This window comes from Amblyraja radiata, chromosome 11 (genome assembly GCF_010909765.2).
Source record: "Amblyraja radiata isolate CabotCenter1 chromosome 11, sAmbRad1.1.pri, whole genome shotgun sequence".
Classification (NCBI taxonomy): Eukaryota; Metazoa; Chordata; class Chondrichthyes; order Rajiformes; family Rajidae; genus Amblyraja; species Amblyraja radiata.
This window is the reverse complement of record NC_045966.1, coordinates 50,100,737-50,112,973: the sequence shown is the minus strand read 5'-3', so window position 1 is coordinate 50,112,973 and position 12,237 is coordinate 50,100,737. Positions and strand designations below refer to the sequence as shown.

At 46.2% G+C, this 12,237-nt stretch overlaps 1 protein-coding gene across 2 annotated transcripts in view; it reads right to left on the bottom strand.

The window, feature by feature from the left end:
• Nucleotides 1-12,237, bottom strand: part of LOC116978623 (proton-coupled amino acid transporter 1-like) — a 65,346-nt gene that overhangs the window by 32,569 nt on the left and 20,540 nt on the right. For both annotated transcript variants that reach the window (XM_033029908.1, XM_033029909.1), the window contains one exon: nt 3,867-3,951. In XM_033029908.1, coding sequence (XP_032885799.1) covers nt 3,867-3,951 — 85 coding nt within the window. The remainder of the gene's footprint in view (nt 1-3,866; nt 3,952-12,237) is intronic.

Genomic DNA, 12,237 nt, shown 5'->3' with positions numbered 1-12,237 from the left:
GGACGGATTGCATCTTAACAGGTGTGGGACCAGCATTCTGGCAGGCAGGTTTGCCACTGCTACACGGGTGGTTTTAAACTGAATAAGGGGGGTGGGGTGTCGAATGGGCTAGTGGAGGATGGAGTTAAAGGGAAAGGGTTTCTTAAATGTGTGAGCGTAGAGACAGAGGGGTGTAAAATGAGGGTAGAAGCAATAGGTAGCAAGGTGAAAAGTAAAAGTGGCAGGCCGGAAAATCCAGGGCAAAAATCAAAAAGGGCCACTTTTCAACAAAATTGTATAAGGGGTAAGAGTGTTGTAAAAACAAGCCTGAAGGCTTTGTGTCTCAATGCAAGGAGCATTCGTAATAAGGTGGATGAGTTGAATGTGCAGATAGCTATTAATGACTATGATATAGTTGGGATCACGGAGACATGGCTCCAGGGTGACCAAGGCTGGGAGCTGAACATCCAGGGATATTCAATATTCAGGAGGGATAGAGAGAAAGGAAAAGGAGGTGGGGTAGCGTTGCTGATTAGAGAGGAGATTAACGCAATGGAAAGGAAGGACATTAGTTTGCAGGATGTGGAATCGGTATGGGTAGAGCTGCGAAACACTAAGGGGCAGAAAACGCTGGTGGGTGTTGTGTACAGGCCACCTAACAGTAGTAGTGAAGTTGGAGATGGTATCAAACAGGAAATTAGAAATGCGTGCGACAAAGGCAAAACCGTTATAATGGGTGACTTCAATCTACATATAGATTGGGTGAATCAAATTGGCAGGGGTGCTGAGGAAGAGGATTTTTTGGAATGTATGCGGGATAGTTATCTAAATCAACATGTAGAGGAACCAACGAGAGAGCAGGCTATTTTAGACTGGGTATTGAGTAATGAGGAAGGGTTAGTTAGCAGTCTTGTTGTACGTGCCCCCTTGGGCAAGAGTGACCATAATATGGTTGAGTTCTTCATTAGGATGGAGAGTGACATTGTTAATTCAGAAACAATGGTTCTGAACTTAAAGAAAGGTAACTTTGAGGGTATGAGACGTGAATTGGCCAAGATTGACTGGCAATTAATTCTAAAAGGGTTGACGGTGGATATGCAATGGAAGACATTTAAAGACTGCATGGATGAACTACAAAAATTGTTCATCCCAGTTTGGCAAAAGAATAAATCAGGGAAGGTAGTGCATCCGTGGATAACAAGGGAAATCAGGGATAGTATCAAAGCGAAGGATGATGCGTACAAATTAGCCAGAAAAAGCAGCATACCGGAGGACTGGGAGAAATTCAGAGACCAGCAGAGGAGGACAAAGGGCTTAATTAGGAAAGGAAAAATAGATTATGAAAGAAAACTGGCAGGGAACATAAAAACTGACTGCAAAAGTTTTTATAGATATGTGAAAAGAAAGAGATTAGTTAAAACAAATGTAGGTCCCTTGCAGTCAGAAACGGGTGAGTTGATCATGGGGAACAAGGATATGGCGGACCAATTGAATAATTACTTTGGTTCCGTCTTCACTAAGGAAGACATAAATAATCTGCCGAAAATAGCAGGGGACCGCGGGTCAAAGGAGTTGGAGGAATTGAGTGAAATCCAGGTTAGCCGGGAAGTGGTGTTGGGTAAATTAAATGGATTAAAGGCCGATAAATCCCCAGGGCCAGATAGGCTGCATCCCAGAGTACTTAAGGAAGTAGCTCCAGAAATAGTGGATGCATTAGTAATAATCTTTCAAAACTCTTTAGATTCTGGAGTAGTTCCTGAGGATTGGCGGGTAGCAAACGTAACCCCACTTTTTAAGAAGGGAGGGAGAGAGAAAACGGGGAATTACAGACCAGTTAGTCTAACATCGGTAGTGGGGAAACTGCTAGAGTCAGTTATTAAAGATGGGATAGCAGCACATTTGGAAAGTGGTGAAATCATTGGACAAAGTCAGCATGGATTTACAAAAGGTAAATCATGTCTGACGAATCTTATAGAATTTTTCGAGGATGTAACTAGTAGCGTGGATAGGGGAGAACCAGTGGATGTGGTGTATCTGGACTTCCAGAAGGCTTTCGACAAGGTCCCACATAAGAGATTAGTTTACAAACTTAAAGCACACGGCATTGGGGGTTCAGTATTGATGTGGATAGAGAACTGGCTGGCAAACAGGAAGCAAAGAGTAGGAGTAAACGGGTCCTTTTCACAATGGCAGGCAGTGACTAGTGGGGTACCGCAAGGCTCAGTGCTGGGACCCCAGCTATTTACAATATATATTAATGATCTGGATGAGGGAATTGAAGGCAATATCTCCAAGTTTGCGGATGACACTAAGCTGGGGGGCAGTGTTAGCTGTGAGGAGGATGCTAGGAGACTGCAAGGTGACTTGGATAGGCTGGGTGAGTGGGCAAATGTTTGGCAGATGCAGTATAATGTGGATAAATGTGAGGTTATCCATTTTGGTGGCAAAAACAGGAAAGCAGACTATTATCTAAATGGTGGCCGACTAGGAAAAGGGGAGATGCAGCGAGACCTGGGTGTCATGGTACACCAGTCATTGAAAGTGGGCATGCAGGTGCAGCAGGCAGTGAAGAAAGCGAATGGTATGTTAGCTTTCATAGCAAAAGGATTTGAGTATAGGAGCAGGGAGGTTCTACTGCAGTTGTACAGGGTCTTGGTGAGACCACACCTGGAGTATTGCGTACAGTTTTGGTCTCCAAATCTGAGGAAGGACATTATTGCCATAGAGGGAGTGCAGAGAAGGTTCACCAGACTGATTCCTGGGATGTCAGGACTGTCTTATGAAGAAAGACTGGATAGACTTGGTTTATACTCTCTAGAATTTAGGAGATTGAGAGGGGATCTTATAGAAACATACAAAATTCTTAAGGGGTTGGACAGGCTAGATGCAGGAAGATTGCTCCCGATGTTGGGGAAGTCCAGGACAAGGGGTCACAGCTTAAGGATAAGGGGGAAATCCTTTAAAACCGAGATGAGAAGAACATTTTTTCACACAGAGAGTGGTGAATCTCTGGAACTCCCTGCCACAGAGGGTAGTCAAGGCCAGTTCATTGGCTATATTTAAGAGGGAGTTAGATGTGGCCCTTGTGGCTAAGGGGATCAGAGGGTATGGAGAGAAGGCAGGTACGGGATACTGAGTTGGATGATCAGCCATGATCATATTGAATGGCGGTGCAGGCTCGAAGGGCCGAATGGCCTACTCCTGCACCTAATTTCTATGTTTCTATGTTTCTAGCATTCAGAAACTCAAATAGAGCTTCCAGATGAAGCAGCAGTTCACTTGCACAACTTCCAATCTTGTGCACTACATTCAATCCTCACAATAACGGTCACCTCTACATTGAAGAAACTAAACCCCGATTGGGTGACCACTTTCAGCCTGCACAACTGCCTTCTAAAAATCCACATATACTACATCCACTGGTTGGCCTCATCTAGTCTGCAGGTCACAGAGATGGCACGAGTACAGAACCAGGAATCACCATGTAAACAGCAAGGAGTACCAGGAGTTGCTCTTTTCATAGCTATGAAAGTGAAGTGATTTCATAAAACAAAATCACAACTTGAAGACCCCTAACTGTATTTGAGAAGATTAAATGTTAACAGGTAACATTCAACCTCTTAAATGTTAACACATTGGTGATCTGTTAACATGCAAGCTAACAGTTCACCAACTTAAACAATCAGCAATTCAAAAGACAAAAATGCAGCAAGCTGAGATATGCAATGCAATAGTAACCCATACAATGGATTTAGAAAATATCTTTAAATAGATGCACAAATGCAGGGTGATTATACTGACGGAAAGCATCGATACTGCTCAACAGTTTTTGTGCTATGGTAAATGTGACTTACTGCAATATTCTTAGTTTTTAAAGTGACACCTACCTGTTTAATGTTGTCAGCCAGAAAGACAAAGTAAACACAGCAAAAGCCAAGCTGAGTTAGAATCAAAAAGAACTCCACGAAGCACCTGCCAGGCAATACAAACAATAATAACATTCAACTGCTTTGGCATTTTGCGTTCAGTGAAAATGCACACAAAACGCTACAATAGAGACAACCTAGTTCCCACCTCTTCCCACCTCTAGCCCATACAAATGCGTGTTAGTAACTCGGTCTCCAACTATTTGGTAGCTTGGGAAATTGAAAAAAGATAGCAGTGGAGATTAAATGCTTTCAGGGGGAGGCGGGAAAGCAAGCGGAAAAAATAGTATTCAAGGAGTAGAGGATTAAATAATGCAAGAGCATTTTTAAGCAATAAGCAGAAAACTTGAGGCTTAGAAATACAAGCAAATTTGCACCAAATTGTACTTCAAAGTTCCAGGGACTTATAGCGGGGCTGCCAACTCTCAGGCTTTGAGCGTGAGAATCACACATTTGAACAAATTCTCACGCTCTCACGCTGATCACAAATTTCTCACGCTCTGTCGAACAAATTTCAAAACACAGATACACTGCATGGGCCGCGGGTGTTGGAGAGCCGGGGCTGAGGGAGGGATGGAAGCAGAACCGGCGGCGGGGACAGATGCGGGGAGCCGGGGCTGGCGAGTGTTTGCGGGCTGGCGAGTGTTTGCCGGGCTGGTGAGTGTTTATGGGGCTGGCGAGTCGTTCGCAGCAGCTCCGGCCATGGAGCAGTGCAAGAGTCCCGGGCTGTCGGAGGCGTCGGAAGCGTTGCGCCGCTGCCGTGAGCGTCTCTGTGCCAAAGGAAGGAGAGGAAAGAGACAGGGAGTCAGGGGGGAGAGAGAGAGGGGGAGGAGTGGAAAGATAGGGGAGAGACAGAGGAGGAGAGAATGGAGAGAGAGAAGAGGGAGAGGGAGAAGGGGGGAGGGAGAGAGAGAGGGGGAGGGGAGGGTGAGAGAGGGGAGGGAGAGAGAGGGGAGAGAATGAGGTGGGAGAGAGAGAGGGGGTGAGAGGGAGGGGGAGGGAGAGAGGAGGAGGGAGAGAGTGGGAAGAGAGGGGGAAAGAGGAAGAGAGAGAGAGGGAAGAGAGAGAGGGGGAAGAGAGGAGGTGGAGAGGGAGGAGAGAGGGTAGGAGAGAATTGGAGGGAGAGGGGGAAGAGAGAGGGATGGTAAAAGAGAGAGGGGGAAGAGAGAGAGGGGGGAAGAGGGAGAGAGGGTGAAAGAGAGGGGGGCAAAGAGAGGGGGGGCAAAGAGAAAGAGGAGTTAGAGACAGACGAGAAAGGGAGACTGGAGAGAGAGCAAGGGGAGAGTGAGGTGGGAGGGAGAAATGGGGGAGGGGGGAGAGGGGAGAGAGGGAGAGAGAGGATGAGAGAGAGGAGAGAGAGGAGAGAGAGAGGGGGGAGAGAGAAGTGAGGGAGAGAGAGAGAGGAGAGAGAGAGGGAGAGATAGAGGGAAGAGAGTGTGTGGAGAGAGAGAGAGAGGGGGGAGAGAGAGTGGGGTGATGGGGGGAGAGAGAGGGGTGAGAGAGATGGGGAGAGAGAGGGGGGAGAGAGGGGGGAGAGAGAGGGGGACAGAGACAGAGAGAGGGGGAGAGGGAGAGAGAGAGGGGGAGAGGGGGGAGAGATAGGGGGGGCGAGAGGAGAGAGAGCGGAAGAGATGGGGAGAGAGAGAGGAGAGAAAGAGGGAGGAGAGTGAGGTGGGAGGGAGAGAGGGGAGAGAAAGAGAGGTGGAGAGAGAGGAGAGGGAGAGAGGGGGGGAGAGAGGAGAGAGGAGAGAGGCGGACAGAGAGGACAGAGAGGAGAGAGAGGGGGAGAGAGTGAGGGGGAGAGAGAGAGGGGAGGGGGAGAGAGAGAGGGGAGGGGGAGAGATGGGGGAGAGAGAGAAATAGAGAGGCAGGGCTGCCAACTCCCATGCATTGAGCGTGAGAATCACGCATTTCACCAAATTCTCACGCTGATCACAAATTTCTTACGCTCTGTCATGAGCAATTCTGTGATCAACAAAAATTTCAAAACTCATAACAACTGCATGGGCCGTGGGTGTTGGAAGCAGAAGCAGCGGCGGGGACAGATGCGGACGGGGAGCGGGGCTGGGAAGTGTTTGCCGGGCTAGCGAGTCACTCACTGCCCACGGAGCAGCCTCATTGCAAGAGTCCCGGGCCATCGGAGGCGTCAGACGCGTTGCGCCGCTAGTGAGAGAGTGTCTGTGCCAAATTTGCCCAGGTGACCGGCATGGATCAGGCTGCGGCTCGGTGCATCCTGGAGGACAACCAGTGGCTGCTGGAAGTAAGTACCAAGCACTGGGTAGAAACGGTGGAAGATAGTGGACTTCAAATGGGGGTGGTTGGAGAAAGCATCCTGCTTGCCTGCTAGATTTTCACTTACTGTAACTGCAGGAAAAATGTTCCCGGTGTTGGGGGAAGTTCAGAACCAGGGGTCACAGTTTAAGAATAAAGGGTAGACCAGTTAGGACTGAGATGAAGACAAACTTTCTTCACGCAGAGAATTGTGAATCTGTGAAATTCTCTGCCACAGAAGGCAGTGCAGGCTAATTCACTGGATGTTTTCAAGAGAGAGTTACATTTAGTTCTTGGGGCTAACAAAATCAAGGGATATGGGGAAAAAACAGGAAAGAGGTACTAATTTTAGATGAATAGCCATGATCATATTGAAGGGCAGTGCTGGCTCGAAGGGCCGATGGCACCTATTTTCTATGTTTCTATGCTTGAGTATATGGTAATGAAACCCGATCACTTGTTTTTGAAGCATTCATGCATGGTGGAGGTATAATGTAGTCATAGAGTGATACAGTGTGAAAACAGGCCCTTGGCGCAACTTGCCCACACCCGCCAACATGTCCCAGCTACGCCACCTGCTTTTGGTCCATACCTCCAAACTTGTCCTATCCATATATCAGTCTAACTGTTTCTTAAATGTGGGGATGGTCCCTGCCTCAACTACCTCCTCTGGCAGCTTGTTCCATACACCCATCACCCTTTGTGTGGATAAATTTACCCCTTAAAAAGTTACCTCTTAAAAATACTTCATACAAAAAACATTGAAATCATACTTCTACAGTGCACTAAAACATGATTTGAATACATCAAATTTCAAAAAGTCCCTACCCTGGGAGGGGGGACACCCTTCTTCCACACCCTCTCCCCACTCGGTTGCTCCACTCCCTCACCGGTTAACCCCAAGGCCAGTGATCAATGATCGCTCAGCCTCACCACTTTCAAAAACGCTCCGCTGCCCCTGGTTCAGACGGAGAACACTGCCAGATGTGAGCGAGGAACTGAGGCCAGTTGTCCGTGATGTCTGGATCCCAATGATCAGCATGTTTCGGAGTTGGCTAATGTTATTGATTTGGAATTAGCCTGATTTGTAATTAGTTGACAAAACCTTAATTTATTAATCTGGAATATCTAGGGGGATGGGATAAGTGTAATATTAAAATTACAAGGTGTCAGGCTGTCTGTCACAACATACAGCCCTGATAACCCATTATTTCCTTCAGTTAAATATTGGGAAGGGAGCACTTTTGTCATTTGCCACTCAATTACTATGTTTGTTTACCTCCCTGAGTATTTCTAACCCCCCCCCCCCCCACCATATTCCTTTGACAGGTTGAATAGAAATGTCCCCAATCTCTTTTTTTTTAATTAATTGAACACGTAGATGAACATCCTCAAGGAGTGTAATCAGATGGAAACTGATTCAGATGCGATATTTAAGAGAAGGGGCATATTTTAAAGGAGTGACAGAGATACTTGCAGGGGAATGTGTGAGGAGATTATTATTTGTCTTTAGTTTTAGCTTGAACCAGGACACCTGAAGATTCAAAGTTTAATATAGTAATTGTGCTGATACTGACCCCAATCAACCACGTAATGAATATCATCCATTCCGGAGGTTTTACTTTTATGATGCCATTTAAACTTCACTTGGATTTCAATCACTTCAATGTAAAAGTAATTGGGAATGGGGAGCATTGGAACAAAAATTTGCCCTCGGTACATATTAACTGTGTTGTAATGTATGCATGTTGGTGCAATCAAAACAAATATCTTTTTATCATTGTTGTGTTATGCATACCACAGAAAATATTATTTACTCTCAAGATCACATTTAATAGAATAATATTGCTTAAATATATCATTATTGGACTTTGCATTTCGGAAAAGTCCCAGCTGAGAGGAAGACAGCAAAATACTTAAAATATTGGGGGTGAAAATGACTTCAGGACAGTTTGTTACGAAAATGAAAGAAATGGTACCAGAATACTTATCCAGCTGAGTATAATCTTATGGATGAGAAATTGTGTTCAACCAATTAATGACTTCTTTGACAAAGTAACTTGCATGTTAGATAACAAGCCAATGAATGTAGCAAATTTTGTTATCCATAATTTGGTCTGTGAAGTGCCCCAGAAAGGATTACTGCATTAGATAAGCACCTGTGGACTTGAACGTAATAGGTTAAGTCCAGTGGGTCAGATATGGGGCGTTATGTGTGGGCCAGATATATTGTCAGTGCAAAGGGGCTAGGAGCAAGGCCAAGTGTGCATCCAGAGTCAAGGTCTGGAATAGCACTAGGTGTGCAGTCAAAGCTGGGACCAGGGGAGTGTTCAGCACTGGGAACCCAAGCAGGTAAGCAGCTATGATCAGGGTAGAATAGGGGGCCAGGTGTAAGGCTGAACTCAGGGACAGGAATGAGAGAAGGTATGCAACTGGAGTCAGGGCCAGGAGTAGTAGCAGGTGTGCAGTGAGACCCAGGTTGGTCAACATGGGCCAAGTGTTTTATTATAACCTGATTTTCATACATGAATACACTAAGATCATTCATGTGCTGCACGTGTTGATCAGAGCCTGGGCTCTACTGTGGAATGTAATTAGGAATGTAATTTAGTCTAACCTTATTCATAGCTAATCCAATTTAAAGCATATATATTGCATTCAAGGGTAAGTTAAAAGACTCACTACAGTATGCACCATATTGCACAATTTCAAGCTGAAAAATGCAAACGTTTCGTACCAACGGGAGGGCGGACACCCTCCTCCCACACCTACACCCCCCCCCCCCCCCCCGTTATGCTCCCTCGAGCTTGGTCTCTCGCAATTTCTCACTCCCAACTCTCACCCAATGTTGGCAGCCCTGCTTATAGACAATAGGTGCAGTAGTAGTGCATTTGACTCTTCGAGCCAGCACCGCCATTCACTGTGATCATGGCTGATCATCCACAATCAGTACCCGGTTCCTGCCTTCTGACTCTGCTATCTTTACAAACTCACTCTTGAAAGCATCCAGAGAATTGGCCTCCACTGCCTTCTCTGAGGCAGAGAATACCACTGATTTACAACTCTCTGGGTGAAAACGTTTTTCCTCATCTCCGTCCTAAATGGCCTACCCCTTTCTTAAACAGGGCTTCTTAACCCTTTCTTAACCCTAACGCTCACATTCTTAAACTGTGGCCCCTGGTTCTGGACTCCCCCAACATTGGGAACATGTTTCCTGCCTCTAGCATGTCTAATCCCTTAATAATCTTATATGTTTCAATAAGATTCCCTCTCATCCTAAATTCCAGTGTATACAAGCCCAGTCGCTCCATTCTATCAACATATGACAGTCCCGCCATGCCGGGAATTAACCTCGTGAACCTACGCTGCACTCCCTCAATAGCAAGAATGTCCTTCCTCAAATTTAGAAACCAAAACTGCACACAATCCTCCAGGTGTGGTCTCACTTGGGCCCTGTACAACTGCAGAAGGATTTCTTTGATCCTATACTCAGCTCTAGTTGTTATGAAGGCCAACATGCCACTCGCATTCTTCACTGCCTGCTGTACATGCATGCTTACTTTCAGTGACTGCTGAATAAGGACTCCCAGATCTTGTTGTACTTCCCCTTTTACCAACGTGACACCATTCAGATAATAATCTGCCTTCCTGTTTTTGCCACCAAAGTGGATAACCTCACATCTATCCATATTAAACTGCATCTGCCATGCATCTGCCCACTCACCCAACCTGTCCAAGTCACCCTGCATCCTCATAGCATCCTCCTCACACTTCACACTGCCACCCAGCTTTGTGTCATCTGCAAATTTGCTAATGTTACTTTTAGTCCCTTCATCTAAATCATCAATGTATATTGTAAATAGCTGCGGTCCCAGCACCGAGCCTTGTGGTATCCCACCAGTCACTGCCTGCCATTCTGAAAGGGACCCGTTAATCCCTACTCTTTGTTTCCTGTCTGCCAACCAATTTTCTATCCATGTCAGTACCCTACCCCCAATACCATGTGCTCTAATTTTGCCAACTAATCTCCTATGTGGGACCTTATCAAATGCTTTCTGACACTCCAGGTACACTACATCCACTAACTCTCCCTTGTCTATTTTCCTAGTTACATCTTCAAAAAATTCCAGAAGATTACTCAAGCATGATTTCCCCTTTGTAAATCCATGCTGACTCGGACTGCTGTTACTGCTATCCAAATGTGCCGCTATTGCATCTTTTATAATTGACTCCAGCATCTTCCCCACCACCGGTCTCAGACTAACTGGTATATAATTCCCAGTTTTCTCTCTCCTGCCTTTCTTAAAAAGTGGGATAATATTAGCTACCCTCCAATCCACAGGAACTATATAGAATCTATAGAACATTGGAAAATGATCACCAATGCGTCCACGATTTCTAGAGCCACTTCCTTAAATACCCTGGGATGCAGACCATCGGGCCCTGGGGATTTATCAGCCTTCAGTCCCATCAGTCTACCCAACACCATTTTCTGCCTAATGTGAATTTCCTTCAGTTACCCCGTAACCCCAGGTCCTCTGGCCACTAGTACATCTGGAAGATTGTTTGTGTCTTCCCTAGTGAAGACAGATACAAAGTACCTGTTCAACTCATCTGCCATTTCGTTGTTCCCCATAATAAATTCACCATTTTCTGTCTTCATGGTTCCAACTTTGGTCTTAACTATTTTGCAGCACCTATCCTGTGGAACAGCATCCCTCTTCTCATCAGAACTGCCCCCTCCATCGACTCCTTTAAGTCTAGATTTAAAAGTTATTTCTACTCACAAACGTTTCTTGAGGTCCTCTGAGGGAGCGCTGTATGTATGTATTAATGTATGTATTGTTAAATCTATGTACCACTGTATGTATCACGTTAGTACCTGCACTGATGTAAAGCACTGGTCAACAAGAGTTGTTTTTAAATGTGCTATAGAAATAAAATTGACTTGACTTGACTTTTTCCTCTTCACATACCTAAAGATGCTTTTACTATCCTCCTTTAGATTCTTGGCTAGCTTACCTTCGCACCTCATCTTTTCTCCTCGTATTGCCTTTTTAGTTATCTTCTGTTGCTCTTTAAAAGTTTCCCAATCCTCTGGCTTCCCGTGTGCGGCGTGGCACCGATGGACGAGAAGCCGAAGCAAAGAAGTGGAAGCCAAATAACCGAATGGAAACAAAGCCGAAACGCCAAATAACCGAATGGAAACGAAGCCAAAAAGCCAACTAACCGAAAGGGTGGGACGCCTAAATGGAAACTAACCTAAAGGGCGGGACGCCTTAAAGCCAACTAACCGAAAGGCTGCGTCGCCTAAAAGGAAACTCACCGAATGGCCGCTCTGCCGAAACGCCACCTACCCGAGAGGTGGCGTCACCTACAAGCCAACAAACCAAATGCCGCTCAACAGAAAAGTCAAATAACGGACATGACGCTGCCAGGGGGCGGGACTTGTCAACGATTGGTCCAGACCCCCACGTCCATCACATCACTGTGGAGGGATGAACATTGTCCCACACCTTCGCTCCACCCGACCCACAGCCCGCAGAGGATGGATGTGGGAGAGTGGGGGCTGTCCCGAGGGATGCGCACCTTCGGCCGCTTACAACTTGGTGCTTGGGTTCAGATTGCCCAGTCACCTATGGCTTGTGTGGGGAAATGACCCCCCCCTCCCCCTTCTCTCTCCCCTCTTCTCTCTCTCCCCCCTCCCCTCTCTCCCCCTTCGCTCTCTCCTCCTCTCTCCCCCTCCTCTCTCTCCCTTCTCTCTCTCCTCCGTGCGCGTGCGTGTTTATCTTCTCGAAAAAAAGACGCGCTAATGGTTACATTTTTACATATTCCGGTAGATTTTCCCCTGGAGTCCAAAATCGCCTTATCTGAAAAACTCATGCTTTATTTCTTAAGTTATTAATGAAAAATTTCAAAAATCCAATAAAACTTAGAAAAACAAACGCCTGTCTTTCACTGTGGACGTCACAATGGCTCGGCGTGCCGCTCATCCTCGCGCTGCGAGTGACGTCACCCCCTCCCCTCCCTCCTCCCCCCCGTTATTCAGAAGTCGGGCTGT